At 50.6% G+C, this 18,601-nt stretch overlaps 1 protein-coding gene across 1 annotated transcript; it reads left to right on the forward strand.

Annotated features, from left to right (window-relative positions):
* The first annotated feature begins 7,526 nt into the window (after window positions 1-7,526).
* Window positions 7,527-10,065, forward strand: LOC121078020 (protocadherin alpha-2-like). The gene has a single exon (XM_040573715.1). It carries the CDS (start codon window positions 7,537-7,539, stop codon window positions 10,063-10,065), a length of 2,529 nt encoding a protein of 842 aa, XP_040429649.1. The 5' UTR covers window positions 7,527-7,536.
* The last annotated feature ends 8,536 nt before the right edge of the window (window positions 10,066-18,601 follow it).

Raw genomic sequence — 18,601 nt, forward strand, 5'->3', positions numbered from 1 at the left:
GTTGTGGCAGCCGGGCGCAGCTCCCGTGCCCGTGGCCACTTGGTTCTCGTCAGGTGCTCGAGATGCGAGTTCTGACAGCGCTGTGGTCTAGGTCTGTGCCCCAGCACGGGTCCTGCCAAGGGCTGTTGTACTCGGAGCCCCACTCCTGGTGCCGGGATAGGGCTCTTCTGGAAGCTGTGGTGTAGTTGGAGCACCTGAACACTTGCTGATTAATGTTTTCCTCGTGGTTTTGGTCAAGATATCGTCGAGGGGTCAGTTGTGAGATCTTCACTCAATGCAGAATGCTGGAAAGTGACTGTACTGTCAGATGCTGATGATACTATGATATTGGTGCCTTGCACCTTCACACACACTTTTAGAAATGGGATGTGGGGCAGGTGAGCACTGTTGGTGTCTGTTCAACTTATTCTTCTTGTGGCCATGTATGTCTCGTGCTATTTTGGGCTATTGTCTATAATCAGTTGATGGAGTTAATTTTCGTCTTGTGTAACTTTAGCAGCTGGACACTTTTCTCGTGGTGTTTTTGTTAAAGATGCTGTCTGTGTCAGGGTTCAGCTCTGAAGTCTTCTCTCCATTTGTGATGTTGCTTAGTTGTAATGGCTGACGCTATTGACACCATGCTGTTGGTGTCTTGCTATTTCTCACACAGGGTTGTTAATGGAACAAGTGTAAATGATCAAGTGTATTCTGTGCCCCTTGAAAACATACAATGTTTTTTCACCAGTAGATTGTTTTGGAAGGCCATGATGCAGTATGAAACATGTTATACTTTCCCTTTTATGAGTATGCCTTTAGGGTGCTTTGGAATACAGAGGTAGAAGAGCACACCGGGATTTTGGGGCAAGAAACAGAGAACTGTTTTTCTGCATCAACCAAGGCATTTTGTTCAAGGACAGTTTCAGAAGATCTGACTGTGCCACTTGTATGCATTCTGTGGTGACCAGCCCCTCTTGCATCCTGGGAGTGCTGGTAAATGTGGTGTGACTGATTCCTTGTGCCCAGCTCACACTCATTACAGCTGGGTGCAGTTGACGGGGTGTGTGATGCTCATGAGACAGTGATGTTGCAGTCTTCCTCCTTCACACACAGGTCTTGTAAGGGAACATGAGATAGGGGAGTACCTTTGGTGTTTGTTCTACTTGTTCTTACTTTGCATTGCTGTTCGTTTTACATGCCTATTGCATTTAATCCCTTCATGACGTATCTCTAAACGTTCACATCTCTCTTGGCATGCATCCAAAAGTTCCTCATCTCCTCGTTTGGAACATCTTACTGAAGCTAGGCTGTTCAGTATTTAAGTTTTTCTCTGACAGAATATAATCAGTGCTGATTGTGCTTAGAGCTTTCACGACATTGGCTTCACAAAGGCTGTTTCTAACTGGTGTGCAGTGTTTCCACCTGTGATTGCTGAAGGAGTACACAACACGAAGCATGGTGATTGTGGTCCTGCAGATAGTATTCCTTGGTATTGAGTGTGCACTTGAATGGTTTGTAATGAAAATGGCTTTGTTTGTATGTTTGTTTCCGTTCTGTGGGGACCTTGTTGTGGTGTGTAACCTTGTTGTGGTGTGTGAAATCTTATTGCTGTGTGTGGTTCCAGTTTTGCAGTTTTCACAGCTGTCATTGATGGAAAAGGTCTGTGAAAACTGAAGTGAGCCTTGGGGTGGGAAGGGAAGGTGTGTCATCTGGTGGAAGTGAATGTGGCAATGGCACTGAGTGGCAGTTGGCTGTTTCCTGATGTGAACCAGAACCTGTGGGGGAAGTCAGACTGCTTAAGGGAAAAGGAAATCAGTAGTCTGCATTGCATGCCATAACACAAGAAGGAGAGATGTCTGTTTGTGTTGAGAACACACGTCCCAGAATGGGGGATCAAAGGTGCCTAAAGCAAAGCCTGAGGCACAATGGTCCCGGAGTGTTTTTCAGCAAAACCTCTCCCAGGCTCCAAGAGATACGAGGTGAAGGTCTTCCTTAACTTGAGACAGTATGTGAACCTGAAATGCCCAGAATGTCATTTGAGGTATAATGCCTTGTGAGGATATCTCTTGCATCTGTTGTGAATCCCTTTCTCTCTTCCGGGATGTGTTGAACAAGATGGAAAAACTTCAGGCATTGCAGAGAAGTGGACCAGGAAGTGGAGTGGGTGATTTTGCTTGAGGCAGGGATGTGTTGTCCTTGTGTGAAGGGCTGAGGTTGAGTTAGATGAGGTTGCAGAGGACCTTGTCTTGTGCAGGGGAATCTTGTGTCTTGTGACAGTGAATATGACAGGGGAAGGCATTTTGACTCCCTCCCTATCCTGCTGTTGCATGGCTTCTGTGCAGAGTTGCAGTTGCTTGTGATCACCATGTCTCTGCTCTCTGCAAGCCATGCTTGTGTCCCCCATCTCTTTTTATGCTCTTTGAAAATATACCGACTTTTTCACTCTCTTTACCACCAGAAAGTAGTTTGTAAAGGGGAAGATGTAGCACAAATCATATTTTATTTTCCCTTTATGAGTATGCTATGTGTGTAGTTTGCAATATAGAGGTAAAAGAGCACAGCCAGAGGTCAGGGCAAGGAACAGAGTAACAGGGATCTGTTTTTCTGCATCAGCCAAGGCGTTTTATTCAAGAACAGCTTCAGAGGATCTGACTGTGCCAGTTGTATGCATTCCATAGTGACCAGCCTCTCTTGTGTCATGGGAGTGCTGGTAAATGTGGTGTGATTGTTTCCTTGTGCCCAGCTCATGTTCATTACAACTGGGTAGAGTTGGTGGAGTGTCTGATGCTCATGATATAGCGATGTTGGAGTCTTCCTCCTTCTCACACAGAGCTGGTAATGGCACATGAGATAGGTGAGCACCTTTGGTATTTATTCTAGTCATTCTTCTTGCATTGCATTGCTGTTTGTTTTATGGACTTCTTGTGTGTCACCCCCTTATGATGGTTTTTTATCTGTCGCGTATATGTTGGCATGCATTGAAGAGATCCTCATCTCCCAGTTTGGGACATCTTACTGAGGCTAGCTGTTCAGTATTTGAGTTTTTCTCTGTCAGAATAAAATCAATACCAACTGTGTTTAGAGCTGTCATGACATGGGCTCCACAAATGCCGTTTCTTCCTGGTGTGCAGCATTTCCCCCCTGAGACCGCTGAAGGAGTGCAAGAGGTTAGGGGTGGATATGGTGGTGGTGGTCCTGCAGGCATTGAGTTCACACTTGAATAAAATTTCTGTCCCTTATTTTAATCCCCTTACGATGTTTCTTGTTTTTTTACTTTCTTTTCTTTTTTTGGGGGGGGGGAGGGGGGTGGAAGGGGAGGGAGGTGCGGGATGTGAACCTTGTTGTGTATAGCCTGTCATAACTTCTTGCCAGGTATGAAGACAATGTCTGGCATTGATCAAAAAATGGTGAATGTCTGTTGAGCTGGAGATCCGATTTCCCAGGGTGCAGAAAAGAATATGCCAGAGGAAAAAGTGGAGAGGAGGCCGGGCACAGTGTGGTCCTTGGCCAGGAGCCTCTCAGAATTCCCAGAAGTTCAGATCTCTGAGCATGAGATGCAGCATGTTATTCCTGCTGCCACACAACTTCGGTGTTCTGTGTGTTTGGTGGCTTTTGCCTGTTGTTTCCCTGGGGATCCCCTTCCTGCATGGGGATGAATCATGGCAGCATGGTTTATGTAGGATGGGACCTGGGGAGGTGTCCATGAGAGAAAATGTGGACAGAAAGGCCACGTGCGAAGAAGGACTGCACAGGGCCCGGTGCAGTCAAGTTCTGAATGTCCTCACTCCAGTGTTTCTATGGTGTTCCTGCTTGTGAAGACATCTGCCATAGGTGCCTTTAATCATGTCTGTCTGAAGGTGGAGTGTTGTTGCTCAGGCAGGAGCTTTTCCCACTACTGATGGTTCTGCCTGAGTTGTCAGAAGTTCCCCAAGATATTCCCTCTGCTCGTATTCTTGGGAGGGACAGGAAGAAGCGCTGTTTGTATTCCCAATGTTGTCCAGACCTTGTGTTCCAATGAAGTGGAATGGTATCCATTGGTTTGCTTCCGTCCTGTAATGAAAATGTCCCACTCTCCACTCTGCTGTTTTTCTTCTCTCATATTGGAAATGTGTTGGTAACGGTGGATGAGATGTAGTCTGCTGAGTTGTGGCTGCTGCCAGAGAGCAGACATTTGGGCAGTTGGCTGTGAGTGTGGGTGCTGGCTTCTGCACTGTTTGGAACAGAGGTTGTCCTTAAGAGAATGTCATTGGCTTTCAGGTCTGCCTCTTGCTTCCCATGTGATAGAACCTTAAGGTACCTCGTGTTGAAGGTGACACGTGAACATCCGTGGTTCCCTTGCTGAGAGCAGGATGAAAACTGCATTTAGATGAGGCTGGTCAGGGCCTCATCCTGTCAAGGTCTTTCTTGTCTCCAAGGAAGACTATTTGTGTCAATCCCTGGCCCGGTGTTCCAGGGCCTCCCCAGATTCTACGCAGAGTTTTGTTTTTGTCTGTCTACTTGGTTTTCCTTCATCTCAGTCTTCTGTACCATAGGCCTGGCTTTGCAGCAGTCTGGCAGATGGCCTTTGACTCCTGTGTTCTTGAGCATGAGGAGTGGCGGCTCCATCAGAAGCTGCTGTAAATGTTGTCCATCGGTCCAGCTTTCTCTGTTTCCATCTGAGATTGCTGAGCCAGTGCAAAGCCTTGAGAGTGCCATTTGGGGGGAAGAGCCTGGCAGTGGTGGGAGAAGGTGAGGCTCTGCAGAGGGTGATGCTCAGGAGGTGGGTTTGGAGCTGGATTGTTTCGGTGGTGTGGAGCATCGTTCAGGTGTTGTAGCAGTGATTTTGGAAGCGGCATGGAGTGTGGGCAGGCATCTGACAACGGGCAGGATGGTGTTGAGCAGGAAATGAGCCTTATGTGTGGGAAATGGAGGTTCTGGGTGGAAGCTGGAGTGTGGTATTGGCCAAGAAGTGGGGAGGGGGGGAAGAAGTGCTCTCCATGTTTATGATGTTGGCAAAGCTCATGTTTTGATGAATTGGAACGTGATCCTTTGGTTTTCTTCTCTCCTGCATGAGATCTTCCTTGTTGATTTCTGTTCAGTCCAGCTTCCCTAGAAATCACTGATAACTTTAAATGAGAATTTCTCTTTTAAACCGATTCTCCGTGCTATAATCTGTTCCTTTTCCTGAGCAAGCAATCACTGATGCTGCAGGTCACTCGTTCATCTGCAAAGAATATGTTTTTGAGAGACAGGTGTATATATTTTTTGCTGTTTAGTTGTGTTCCCTTTATGTTGGATGGACTGAACATTGCCTGGGGAATGCCTGTAGGCTTGGAGCCTTCTGGTGAGCATGTGGACACCATTGGGGAGAGCAGTTTCTCCCAGTGGCAACAGTTCCTTCCCCTGGTGTCTGCCTGATTTCAGAAATACAGGAAATTTCTAAGGAGATGTGATGGGGTGGGTGTAATCTTTGTGCACTTGACTTCCCCCCTGTGTCTGTACACTTGCATAGTTGGCCTTGGTCGAGATGGTGCATCTCTTGTAATACAGCTCATTCCAAAACGTGAGTGTGCGTATGGTAGCAGTGTGTGGTGTCCAATGACTTCCAAGGTGTCACATAGCTGAAGGAAATTTTTCCATCCAGCCTCCCCAGAAATCTCTGATAACTTTTAAAGAAATTATGCTTTACAAGCCATTCTCTTCTCATGTAAAAGCTTCTTTTTCTAAATAAGCAAGCACTGACCCTATTGGTAAGTGTCTCATACTCAGAGAAGATGTGTTCAAGAGAGCAATGCATGAGTTTTTGCTATTTAACTGAAATATGTTAATGTTGGATGGATGGGACGTAGCCTGGGTAATGTCTTAAGTTTGGAGCAGCAGCGTCCTGTTGCCTGATCTCATTCCTTTCCTATTGCTTCCCAGCTCAGTGTGAGCAGGTGGCAGGAAAGACATGTAGAGAACAGATCCTTCTGCTTTTCTCTGGGGGGATGTGTTGCTGGTTGAGGTATTTTTTTTTCAGTGAAAAAGCAGCGGTGTTACCTTCGTGGAGTTGCTGGGTTTTGTGATGGTTGGCTCTTGTCATGGATGAGATGTTTCTGGTGGGAGTACTTGCCCTGTGTCCTGAGGTTCTTGCTGCTGGAATGTTCTGGCAGTGGATGTTTACCTGAAAAGCAAACCAAGCACTCACCATTTGGCATGTGGTTGGCAAGTGAGCTGCATGAAAGAGTCTTCCTTGGAGTGTGTGGTTGTGTGGGAGATCTGCGTTTGCGTCATGCTTTTTTCCCTTCTAGGAGGATTTGCATGCTGGGTTATGATGGATCTGAGCTGCTGAATGAAAGACTCACCTGAGCAGTGTGGAGTCCTTGGAACCTGCTTGCAGTGGGCATCCTGGTATCCTGGTCTGCAGTGGCCTATTGAGTGGAGGAGAGCGAGTTCTCTGGAAGAGTAATTCCCGAGGGGATGTCATCCTTGTGAGTGCTGAAGGACGCTGTACAGAGCTGAATGGAAGGCTGTGAGGAAGATGAAGAGAGCTTGGCTGAGGTCATGTCTGTGCTTAATGCTGAGTGTGGTGCAGGCATTTGGATAGCGTTTTGATAAAGCAGGAAAAAAAAAAAGTGAAGGAAGAAGAAAAACGGCAAGGAGAGAAAGGGAAAGGTTATGAAGATTAATGCAAGGAAGGAAAAAGTGAAAATTAAAGAGGAGAGGAAGAGAAGCAGATGGAGAGAAGGAGTGAAGGAAAGAAGAAAACCAGGAAGAAGTTGTAAGAATAAAAGAAGAAATTGAAAGACTGAAAGGAAGTAAAAGAAAAAAGGAAGTAACATAAGAATAAAAAAGGAAGAAGAAATTGAATGAAAAAATTAAAAGAATAATGAAGGAAAATAGAGAAAGAATGAAGTTATATGAATAAGGAAATGAGTTTCAGAAAGAAGGAAAAAAGTGAAAGAAGGAACAAAGTGAGAGAAGGAAAGAAGTGAGAGAAGGAAAGAAGTGAAAGGAGGAAAGGAGTGAAAGAAGGAAAAGGGAGAAAGAAGGAAAGAAGTATGCATGCAGAAGAAAGCATGCAAGCAAGAAGCAAGCAGGAAAGCAAGCAAGGCAGAGAATGGAGGAGAAGCAAAGGAGAAGAGAGACGGGAAAGGAAGCAAGCAAGCAAAGAAGCAAGGAGGAGCGTCCGTCGGCGTGGTGCGTGCAGGGCTGGGAGCCGGTCGGTGTGCGGGGAGCGTCGTCTGGAGCGCAGCGCTGCGGGGCTGTTGCCCCCTCGTTAGCGCTGCTGTCTCGGCCCGTGCTGGGCTCGGTGTCGGCGGCGTCGCCGCGGTGTGTCCCGCGAGTGCCGGGGGTGTCCCGCGAGGCGGGGGCGGTGTCGCTGCCGTGCTGGCGGCGGCGGGCGCGAGTGAGGCGGCGGAGCACACGGTGTCGCTGCAGGCTCAGGAACGGCGCGGGAGCGGCGGGAGGGCGGCTCCGCCCCGGGGCGGCGGGAAGGGCGGCTGTGCGCGCGGGGGGAGCGGCGCGGGGCGGGCAGGAGAGCGGCGGCGGCGGCGGCGGCGGGAGCCGTGCGGGGCGCGGGCGGCGGCGGCGGCGGCGGCCATGTCGGTGTGCGTGCGGGCCGTGGTGCGGGTGCTGGTGCTGCAGGCGGCCTGGGCGCTGGGCGGCGGGCAGGTGCGCTACTCGGTGCCGGAGGAAGCCAAGGGCGGCACGGTGGTGGGGCGGCTGGCGCAGGACCTGGGCCTGGAGGCGGGCGAGGCGGAGGCGCGGCGGCTGCGGCTGGTGTCGCAGGGCCGGCGGGCGAGCGTGGAGGTGAGCGGGGCGAGCGGGGCGCTGGTGGTGAGCTCGCGGCTGGACCGGGAGGAGCTGTGCGGGAAGAGCGCGCCCTGCGCCCTGCGCCTGGAGGTGCTGCTGGAGCGGCCGCTGCGCGTCTTCCACGTGGAGGTGGAGGTCACCGACATCAACGACAATGCCCCGCTCTTCCCCGCCGCCACCAAAAACCTCAGCATCGCGGAGCTGTCGCTGCCGGGATCCCGCTTTCCGCTGGAGGGCGCGTCGGATGCAGATATCGGAGCCAACGCGCAGCTCTCCTATACCCTCAGCCCCAGCGAGCACTTCGCTCTGGAATTACAAAAAAAGAATGAACGGAATATCATACCTTATCTTGTATTAAAGAAACCTCTGGACCGCGAGTCTCTGGCCGAGCACCGTCTGTTGCTGACGGCGAGTGATGGGGGCAGACCGTCGCTGACGGGCACGGTGGAGCTGGTGGTGTCGGTGCTGGATGTGAACGACAACGCGCCCCAGTTCAACCAGTCGGTGTATAAAGTGCAGGTACTGGAGAGCGCAGCTGAGGGGACGTTGGTGGCGCAGGTGAGCGCCACAGACCTGGACGAGGGAAGTAACAGTGAAGTGACTTACAGCGCAAGCAACTTCATTCCCCTGAGTGGAAGAGATCTCATTTCCGTCAATGCGCAGACGGGCGAGATCCGACTCGTGGGTCCTCTGGACTTTGAAGACGTCAGTGTGTTTGACTTTCGCATTGAGGCGAGAGACAAGGGGACGCCCTCGTTATCAGGGCACTGCAGCGTGGAGCTGGAGGTGTTGGACGTGAACGACAACGCGCCCGAGGTGTGGGTGACGTCGCTGTCGGTGCCGGTGGCCGAGGACGCGTCGTTGGGGACGGTGGTGGCGCTGCTGAGCGTGTCGGACCGGGACTCGGGGTCGAACGGGCGGGTGCGGTGCGCGGTGTGGCCGCCGTCGCCGTTCGGTCTGGTGGCGACGTTCGCGGGCTCGTACTCGCTGGTGCTGCGGGAGGCGCTGGACCGGGAGCGGGTGTCGGAGTACGAGGTGGAGGTGCGGGCGGAGGACGGCGGGGCGCCGCCGCTGCGCGCCAGCCGCGGGCTGCGGGTGCCGGTGTCGGACGTGAACGACAACGCGCCGGCGTTCGCGCAGGCCGTGTACACGGTGCTGGCGCGGGAGAACAACGCGGCGGGCGCGGAGCTGGCGCGGCTGTGGGCGCGGGACCCGGACGAGGCGGGTAACGGGCGCGTGAGCTACTCGGTGGCGGAGGGCGGCGCGGGGTCGGGGTCGGGGTCGGGGTCGGGGTCGGGGTCGGGGTGGCGTCCGGCGTCGAGCTACGTGTCGGTGGACGCGGAGAGCGGGCGGCTGTGGGCGCTGCAGCCCCTGGACTACGAGGAGCTGCAGGTGCTGCAGTTCGAGGTGCGGGCGGTGGACGCGGGCGAGCCGCCGCTGTGCGGCAACGCCACGGTGCAGCTCTTCGTGGTGGACGAGAACGACAACGCGCCGGCGCTGCTCCCGCCTGCCGGCGGCGGGCCGGGGCCCTGGGCTGCGGGCGAGGCGTCGGCGTCGGCGTCGGCGCCGGGGTCGCTGTGGGCGTGGGCGGCGTGGGGGGCGCCGGCGGGGCAGGTGGTGGCGAAGATCCGCGCGGTGGATGCGGACTCGGGCTACAACGCGTGGCTGCGCTACGAGCTGTGGGAGCCGCGGGGCAAGGGCCCGTTCCGCGTGGGGCTGTACAGCGGCGAGGTGAGCACGGCGCGGGCGCTGGAGGAGGCGGACGGCCCGCGGCAGCGGCTGCTGATCGTGGTGCGGGACCACGGGGAGCCGTCGCGCTCGGCCACGGCCACGCTGAGCGTGTCGCTGGTGGAGGGCGCCGAGGCGGCGCTGGCGGCGGCGGGGGCGGTGTCGGCGGGGGCGGGGCTGCGGCCGGCGGCGGGCGCGGAGGGCGGCGCGGCGGCGGCGGCGGCGGCGGCGGCGGCGGCGGCGGCGGCGGCGACGAACGTGTGGCTGGTGGTGGCCATCTGCGCGGTGTCGAGCCTGTTCCTGCTGGCGGTGGTGCTGTACGGGGCGTCGCGCTGGGCGCCGCGGGCGGCCGTGCTGTCGGGGCCCGGTCCGGCGACGCTGGTGTGCGCCAGCGAGGTGGGCAGCTGGTCGTACTCGCAGCGCCAGAGCCGGAGCCTGTGCGTGGCGGACGGCGCGGGCAAGAGCGACCTGATGGTTTTCAGCCCCAACTGCCCGCCGCCGCCCGGCCCCGCGCCGAAGGAGACGCCGCAGGAGCTGCCCGCTCTCCTGGACACGGTCAGTGCCACTCGCCCTCCTCTCGCTCCTTAATCTTTTCCTCTTTGTCTTTCTTGCTCGCCCTTTAATTTTTTTTCTCGCCCTCTTCATTTCCTTTGCCTTTTCCACTCTCGCCCCCTCGAAGCTGTTGTGGCAGCCGAGCAAAGCCCCCGGGCCCGCAGCCGCTTGGTGCTCGTCAGGTGCCCGAGCTGCGAGTGCTGACTGCTCTGTGGCCTGGGTCTGTGCCCCAGCGCGGGTCCTGCCAAGGGCTGTTGTGCTCGGAGCCCCGCTGTTGCTTTTGGGACAGGGCCCTTGAATAGTTGTCTTCCTGTGATAGTTCAGCAGGCACTATTCACTTCCTTTTGTGGCTGCGGAGGACAGAACTTGCTGATATTAGATGTGGTTTCATGCCTGAAAGTCTTTCCTCCTGTTGCCTGATTCTCCTGTGAAGGTGACTTGCTGCAAGGTGACAACTCGGACTTGAGGGTTTTCTCTGTCCAGGATGTAAACTTCTTCACTTTGATTCTCACAGGGGAGTTACCATGAAAGGAGTAAAGGCAGTTCAGGCTTTCCCTGTTGCCTCTAATCCTATTCTGTGCAGCTAGCACTTGAAAGCTTTTTGATGAATGCATTGCGTGCAGGTTGTTGTGGAAGGGTAACGTGTCAAATCTTCTTGGTCTTTGTGGTTCCAGCAGGCAGTCTTAGTTCCTACATGTGTTGGTGTTCAGATGTCGTTGGCTTGCTCAGAGATGCTTTCCAGGGAGGAGAACAGAATTATTATTAGTTTGACTTTGCCTGTTTTTGAACTTGTGTTGTTGGCCAGAGAAATGATTTGACGTACAGTGTCCTTTTTTGACGTTCTTTCAACATGTGCATCATCATCAGCCAATGCCTCACAAAATCTTGGAAGTCTTCTTTGCAAGATAAGGTACCAAATCCTTCTGTACAGTTGCTATGATAGATAGTAACAGAGGTTTCTAATGTCAGCGGAGGTTGACATCCATCCTGAGGTTGTTAACCTCAGCTGAGGTTGCTGAGGTTGCTATCGTAGATAGCAAGTCTCTCATGGAAGTCTATCTATCTCACAGAATGAAATCAATGCCCCTTGCTGTTAGAGCTGTTATGACATCACCGTTTGAAAGAGAGTTACTCTTTTAGCGTGTTGCACACTGGCCTGCTTTGATGTTCTTTCAAAAAGTCTGCCAGACACTGTGCATATCGAAAATATGCAACTTTTTTAACTCTCTTTACCACCAGAAAGTAGTATGTACAAAGGAAGATGCAACACAAATCATATTATAGTTTTCTTTTATGAGTAATGCTGTTTGTGGAGTTTGCAATATAGAGGTAGAAGAGCACAGCCAGAAGTCAGGGAAGGAACAGAGCAACAGAGAACTGTCTTTCTGCATCGGGCAAGTTGTTTTGTTTGAGACATCTTGCGAAGATCTGACTGTGCCAGTTATATGCATTCTACAGTGACCGGCCTCTCTTGTTTCCAGGGAGTGCTAGTAAATGTGGTGTGGTACTTTCCCTGTGCCCAGCTCATGTTCATTACAGCTGGGTGCAGTTGGTGGGTTGTGTGATGGTCATGAGACAGCGATGTTGGAGTCTTCCTTCTTCTCACACAGGTCTTGTAATGGAACATGAGATAGGCGAGCATCTTTGGTGTTTGTTCTAGTTGTTCTTCTTGCATTGCATTGCTGTTTGTTTTATGGACTTAACATGTGTAAACCCCTTATGATGGCTGAGGTTGTCCTTGAGAGATTGTCTTTGGCTTTCAGGTCTCCCTCTCACTTCCCGTGTGATAGCTGTGTTGCAGGGAGCACCGCCACTCTCCCATGTTTGGGGAGATTTTGCAAAGCTTGTTCTGTCCAGCTTCCTTAGAAAGCACTGATAACTTTAAATGAGAATGCCCCTTTTAAACCAATTCTCCTGCTAAAAATCCAATTGTTTTCCTGAGCCATCAATGACTGACACTGCAGGTAAGTAAGGCTTTCACATGCAAAAAATGTGTGTTTGAAAGAGAAATGTATGTTTGCTTGCTGTTTAGTTGTGTTCCTGTTATGCTGGATGGACTGAACATTGCCTGGATAATGCCTGCAGGTTCGGAGCCTTTTTGTGAGCATTTTGGTACCAATGGGAAGCGCAGTTTTTGAAGGAGTGCTAGAGGTGAGGGGTGGGTCCAGTGGTGGTAGTCCAGCAGTCAGTGTTCTTTGGCATTCTGTTAGCACTTGAAACCTTCATAATGAAGTTTCTTTCTTTCTTTCCTTCTTTCCTTCTTTCCTTCCTTCTTTCCTTCTTTCCTTCTTTCTCTTTTTCTTTCTTTCTTATTCTTTCTTTCTTTTTCATTCTTTCTTTGTTTGTTTCTTTCTTTCTTTCTTTCTTTCTTTCTTTCTTTCTTTCTTTTTCTTCCTGCCTGCCTGCCTCTCTTCCTTCATTCCTCTCTACCTCTCTTCCTCTCTTCCTTCCTCTCTTCCTTCCTCCCTTCCTTCCTCTCTTCCTTCCTCCCTTCTTCCCTTCCTCTCTTCCTCCCTTCCTCTCTTCCTCTCTTTCTCTCTCTTCAGTCTGATGTTTATGAGTGTACCTAATTGCTCAGAAATGCGTTCCAGGCACGCAAGTGAAACAGTTGTGCTGTCGTCTTCACCTGGTTGTGGCCTTAAGTTCCTGGTCAGAGAAATGTTTTGACTTACAGTGTCCTGTTTTGACATACTTTCAACATGTGCATCATCATCAGCCAACACCTCATAAAATCCTGGAAGTCGACTTTGCATGAGAAGGTGCCATATCCTTCTATACTGTTGCTATTGGAAATAACAGCTCTCCGCTTGTCACCATCTGGGTTGTGGTCTCACAGAATGAAATTAAAGCCTACTGATGTTAGTATTGTCATGACATCACTGTTCAAAAGAGAGTTGGTCATGTGGCATGTCGCACACTGGCCTGTTTTGATGTTCTTTCAGGTAATCTACAAGACACTGTGCGTATGGAACCATTGGCATGGTTTTGCAGTTTTCAGAGCTGTCATTGATGGAAAAGGTCTGTGAAAGCTGGAGTGAGTCTTGGGGTGGGAAGGGAAAGTGTGTCATCTGGCGGAGGTGAATGTGGCAATGGCACTGAATGGGACCCGGCTGTTTCCTGGTATGAACCATGATGTTTGGGGGAAGTCCCCCTGCTTAAGGGAAAAGGAAATCAATAGTCTGCATTGAATGCCATAACACATGATGGAGAGATGTCTACTTGTGTTGAAAACACGCATCCCAGAATGGGGAATCAAGGGTGCCTAAAGCAAATCGTGAGGCAGAATGGTCCCAGAGTGTTCCTGGGCAAGACCCTTTCCCAGGCTCCAAGATTTCAGGTCTTCTGTAACTTCAAAATATTATGTGGTGTTGAAATGCCCAGAATGTCATTTGAGATTTATTCCTTCTGAGAATAACCCCTGCATTAGTTTTGAATCCCTCTCTCTCCTCTGGGATGTGTTGAATGAGAAGGAAAAACTTCAGGCATTGCAGAGAAGTGGACCAGGAAGTGGAGTGGGTGAGTTCCATAGTGGCAAGGATGTGTTGTCCTTGTGTGAAGGGCTGAAGTTGAGTTAGATGAGGTTGCAGAGGGCCTTGTCTTGTGAAGGTGTGGTACTTTCCTTGTGCCCAGCTAATGTGGAGCTCCCCGTGCCCAGAAAATGTGGTGTGGTACTTTCCTTGTGCCCAGCTAATGTTCCTTACAGCTGGGTGCAGTTGGTGGGTTGTCTGATGGTCATGACACAGCAATGTTGGAGTTTTCCTTCTTCACACACACAGCTGGTAATGGAGCATCATATACGCGAGCACCTTTGGTATTTGTTCTAGTAATTCTTCTTGCATTGCATTGCTGTTTGTTTTATGGACTTCTTGTGTGTCACCCCCTTATGATATTTTTTTAACTGTCACATATATCTTGGCATGCATTGCAGACCTCCTCAGCTCCCACTTTTGGAACTTTATACTGAGGCTAGCTGTTCAGTATTTGAGTTTTTCACTGTCAGAATAAAATCAATACCGACTGTGTTTAGAACTGTCATGACATGGGCTCCACAAATGCTGTTTCTTCCTGGTGTGCAGCATTTCTCCTTGAGACCACTGAAGGAGTGCAAGAGGTGAGGGGTGGATCTGGTGGTGATAGTCCTGCAGGCATTCAGATTGCACTTGAAACATTTCTAAAAAAAATTCTGTCCCTTATATTAATCCCCTTATGATGTTTCTTGTTTTTAGCTTTAAACCTAGTTGTGGATAGGCTGTCAAATCTTCTTGCCACGTATGAAGACAAAGTGTGGCATTGATCAAAAAATGGTGAATGTCCACTGAGCTGGAGATCCGATTTTCCAGGGTGCAGGATAGGATATACCAGAGGACAGTGTGGAGAAGAGGCCTTGCACAGTGTGGTCCTTGGCCAGGAACCTCTCGGGATTCCCAGAAATTCAGCTAGAGCATACAAGGCAGTGTGTTATTCATGCTGCCACACATCTTCCTTGTTCTGCGTGTTTGGAGGCTTTGCCTGACGTTTTTTTTTTGCCTGATATTGCCTGATCCCTGGGGATCCTCTTCCTGCATGTAGAGGAAGCTCAAGTAAATTGAGAGAAACTGCAGCATGGTTTACGTAGGATGAGACCTGTGGAGGCATTCCAGCAAGTGACTGGGGACAGCAGGGCCATGCGTGAAGAATGATGAACTTCTGCAGGGCCCTGTGAAGTCAAGTTCTGAATGTCCTCACTCCCTGTTGTTCTTGTGGTGTTCCTGCTTGTGAAGACATCTGCCATAGGTGCCTTTAATCATGTCTGTCTGAAGCTGGAGTGTTGTTGCTCGGGCAGGAGCTTTTCCCACTATTGATGATTCTGCCTGAGTTGTCAAAACCTAACCGCAATCTTCCCTCTGATTGTATGCTTGAGAGGGACAGGAAGAAGTGCTGTTTGTATTCACGATGTGGGCAAAGCTTGTGTTTCAGTGAAGTGGATTGAGATCCTCTTGTTGTCTTCTCTCCTGTAATGAAAACGTTCCACTCTGCTGTTTTTCTTCTCTCACGTTGGAAATCTGTTGGTAACAGTGGATGAGATGTAGTCTGTTGAATTGTGGCTGCTGCCAGAGAGCAGACACTTGAGCAGTTGGCTGTGTGTGGGTGCTGTTTTTTGCACTGTTCAGAGCGGAGGTTGTCCTTGAGAGAATGTCATTGGCTTTCAGGTCTGCCTCTTGCTTCCCATGTGATAGCTGTGTGGCAGGGCACACTCTCTCCCATGATTGAGGAGCTTTTGCAAAGCTTGATGATTTTTGTTCTGTCCAGTTTCCCTAGAAATCACTGATAACTTTAAATGAGAATGTCCCTTTTAAACCACTTCTCCTGACATGAACAATCTACAAGTGATGCTGCAGGTAAACCATTTATACCCAAAGACTATGTGTTTGAGAGACAGGTGTATGTTTATTTGCTGTTTAGTTGTGATCCCTTTATGTTGGATGGCCTGAACATTGCCTGGGGAATGCATGTAGGCTTGGAGCCTTCTGGTGAGTGTGTGGGTACCAATGGGCAGAGCAGTTCCTCCCACTGGCTACAGTCCCTTACCCTGGTGTCTGCCTGTAATCAAAAATGCAGGAAATTTCTAAGGAGATGTGACGGGGTGGGTGTAATCTTTGTACGCTTCCCCCCAGACGGTACACTTGCATAGTTGGCCTTGGTGGAGATGGTGCACGTCTTGCAGCTTGGCTCATTTCAAATCTTGAACGTGCGTATGGGAGCAGTGTGTGGTGTCCAATGATTTCAAAGCTGTCCCACATCTGAAGGAAATCTTTCCATCCAGTTTCCCAAGAAATCTATAATAACTTTTATAGAAATTGCCCTTTACAAGCCGTTCTCCTGTCATGGAAATGCTTCTTTTTCTAAACAAGCAAGCACTGATCCTACAGGTAAGTGACTTGTACTCCGAGAAGATGTGTTCAAGAGAGCAATGATGGCTTTTTGCTATTTAACTGCAATATGTTTACGTTGGATGGACAGTATGTAGCCTGGGTAATGTCTTCAGGTTTGGAGCAGCAGAGTCCTGTTGCCTGATCTCGTTCCTCTCCTTTTGCTTCCCAGGTCAGTGTGAGCAGGCAACAGCAAAGACATGTAGAGGAGAGACACTACTGTGTTTCTCTGGGGGGATGTGTTCCTGGTTGAGGGTCTTCTTTTTTTTTTTTTTTTTTTTTTTTTAAGTGGAAAAGCAGTGGTGTTACCTTCCCGGAATTGCTGGGTTGTGTGATGGGTGGCTCAAGTTATGGATGAGATGTTTTCGCTGGGAGTAATTTCCCTGGGTCCTGAGGTTCTTGCTGCTTTTATGTTCTGGCAGTGGTTGTGTGCCTGAAAAGCAAAGCAAGAGCTCACCATTTGGTGTGTGGGTGGCATGTGATCCTCAAGAAATGCGTCTTCCTTGAGGTGTGTGGGAGTTCAATAGAGCTGAGGGTATCGCGTGCTTTTCCCCCTTCTTGGAAGATTTGTGTGCTAGGGTATTATGGGTTTGAGTTGTCAAATGAAAGACTCTCCTGAGCTCTGTGGACGCCTTGAGCCTGTTTGCACTGATGTCCTGGTATGCTGGTGCTGGTGCTCTTTTTGCAAGGGTGCTTCATTCTGTATCGATCAAGCAGAGGTATCCTTTGCCATGTGATTCTCATGCTGCATTCTTTCCTTTTTGCAAATCCTCATTGATGAGCATGAAACCACAGTGCAGGGTTAGAAGTGCGAGCAGGTTTGTGTTGCTGAAGGCTTTGCAAGGTGTAATGCCTGCACAGTGCCTCTGAGTGCCACGGCCCATGGAGAGGTGGAGAGTGAGATCACTGGAAGAGTAATTGCCAAGGGAACTTCATCCTTGTGAGTGCTGCACGTGGCTCAATTGAAGGTGGTGAGGGCAAGGAAGGAGAGGTCTTACCTAAGGGCATATCCATGCTGGATGATGAGAGTAGTGTAGTTACTTTAGAAAAGAATTGGTCAATGGAGGGAGATAAATGAAGAGGCAGAATATCCAGGCAATGATTGGAGGCTAAGAGAAAGACATACGGGAGGAAGAAAAGAAGAAGACCTTGTAAAGAAGGAAAAAAAAGTAGAAGAAAAAGGAACAAATGACTAACAAGAAGGAAAGTATAGAAGCGAGGAAGAAATGAAGGCAGACAGGTAAAAAAATAACAGTTTTTCTAATGCAGAAAAATGAGGTGCAATACCTGCACAGTGGCTCTGAGTGCCGCGGCCCACGGAGAGGTGGAGAGTGAGATCACTGGAAGAGTAATTGCCAAGGGGACTTCTTTCTTGTGAGTGCTGCACATGGCTCAACTGAAGGTGGTGAGGGAGGGGAAGGAGAGGTCTTGACTAAGGGCATATCCGTGCTCGATGATGAGAGTTGAGTAGTTACTTAGAAAAGATTTGGTCACTGGAGGGAAATAAATGAAGAGAGAAGGAGTGAAGAAGAGGCAGAATATCCAGGCAATGATCGGAGGCTAAGAGAAAGACATATGGGAGAAGAAAGGAAGAAGACCTTGAAAAGAAAGAAAAAAACGTAGAAAAGAAAAGGAACAAATAACTGATAACAAGGGAAGTATAGAAGTGAGCAAGAAATGAAGGCAGACAGGTAAAAAACTTTTTCTAATGCAGAAATGGAAAAACTGGGAGAAGAAGGACAGAGGAAATAGAGTGGTAACAAAAGGAAGAGAATAGAAAAGAATAGATCAAATAAGCAAAGAGGAAGGAAGCATGAAAACAAGGAAGCGAATGAAGAGGAGTGGAAGAGAGGAAAGGTGAAAGGAGGGAAGAAAGGAAGAAAAGAGAGCATACAAGCAAAAAGCAAAGAAGCAATAGGGCAGCAGAAAGGAAAGAGGAAAGGAAGAGGCAGACATATAAATGGAGGGACGAATGGAAGGAAAAAAGAAAGAACCTAAAAGAATGAAGGAAGGAGTAGAAAAACATATAAAGGACAGAGGAGAAGATGAATAGAAGGAGTCAAGGAAAGAAGGAAAAACGAAAGAAGGTACCGAAATGAAAGATGGAGCAGAAAGATGGAAAGAAGAGAAAGAAGGAAGACGTCCGGAAGAATGCATGCAAGCAAGAAGCAAGCAGGCAAGCAAGCAAGACAGAGAATGGAGGAGAAGAAAAGGAGAGACGGGAAAGGAAGCAAGCAAGCAAAGAAGCAAGGAGGAGCATCCGTCGGCGTGGTGCGTGCAGGGCTGGGAGCCGGTCGGTGTGCGGGGAGCGTCGTCTGGAGCGCAGCGCTGCGGGGCTGTTGCCCCCTCGTTAGCGCTGCTGTCTCGGCCCGTGCTGGGCTCGGTGTCGGCGGCGTCGCCGCGGTGCGTCCCGCGAGTGCCGTGGGTGTCCCGCGAGGCGGGGGCGGTGTCGCTGCCGTGCTGGCGGCGGCGGGCGCGAGTGAGGCGGCGGAGCACACGGTGTCGCTGCAGGCTCAGGAACGGCGCGGGAGCGGCGGGAGGGCGGCTCCGCCCCGGGGCGGCGGGAAGGGCGGCTGTGCGCGCGGGGGGAGCGGCGCGGGGCGGGCAGGAGAGCGGCGGCGGCGGCGGCGGCGGGAGCCGTGCGGGGCGCGGGCGGCGGCGGC

Source organism: Cygnus olor, chromosome 14, assembly GCF_009769625.2.
Source record: "Cygnus olor isolate bCygOlo1 chromosome 14, bCygOlo1.pri.v2, whole genome shotgun sequence".
NCBI lineage: Eukaryota > Metazoa > Chordata > Aves > Anseriformes > Anatidae > Cygnus > Cygnus olor.

Bases quoted from the DNA above. Each gene is read 5' to 3' on its own strand.
- LOC121078020 (XM_040573715.1), top strand. From the start codon at position 7,537: ATGTCGGTGTGCGTGCGGGCCGTGGTGCGGGTGCTGGTGCTGCAGGCG.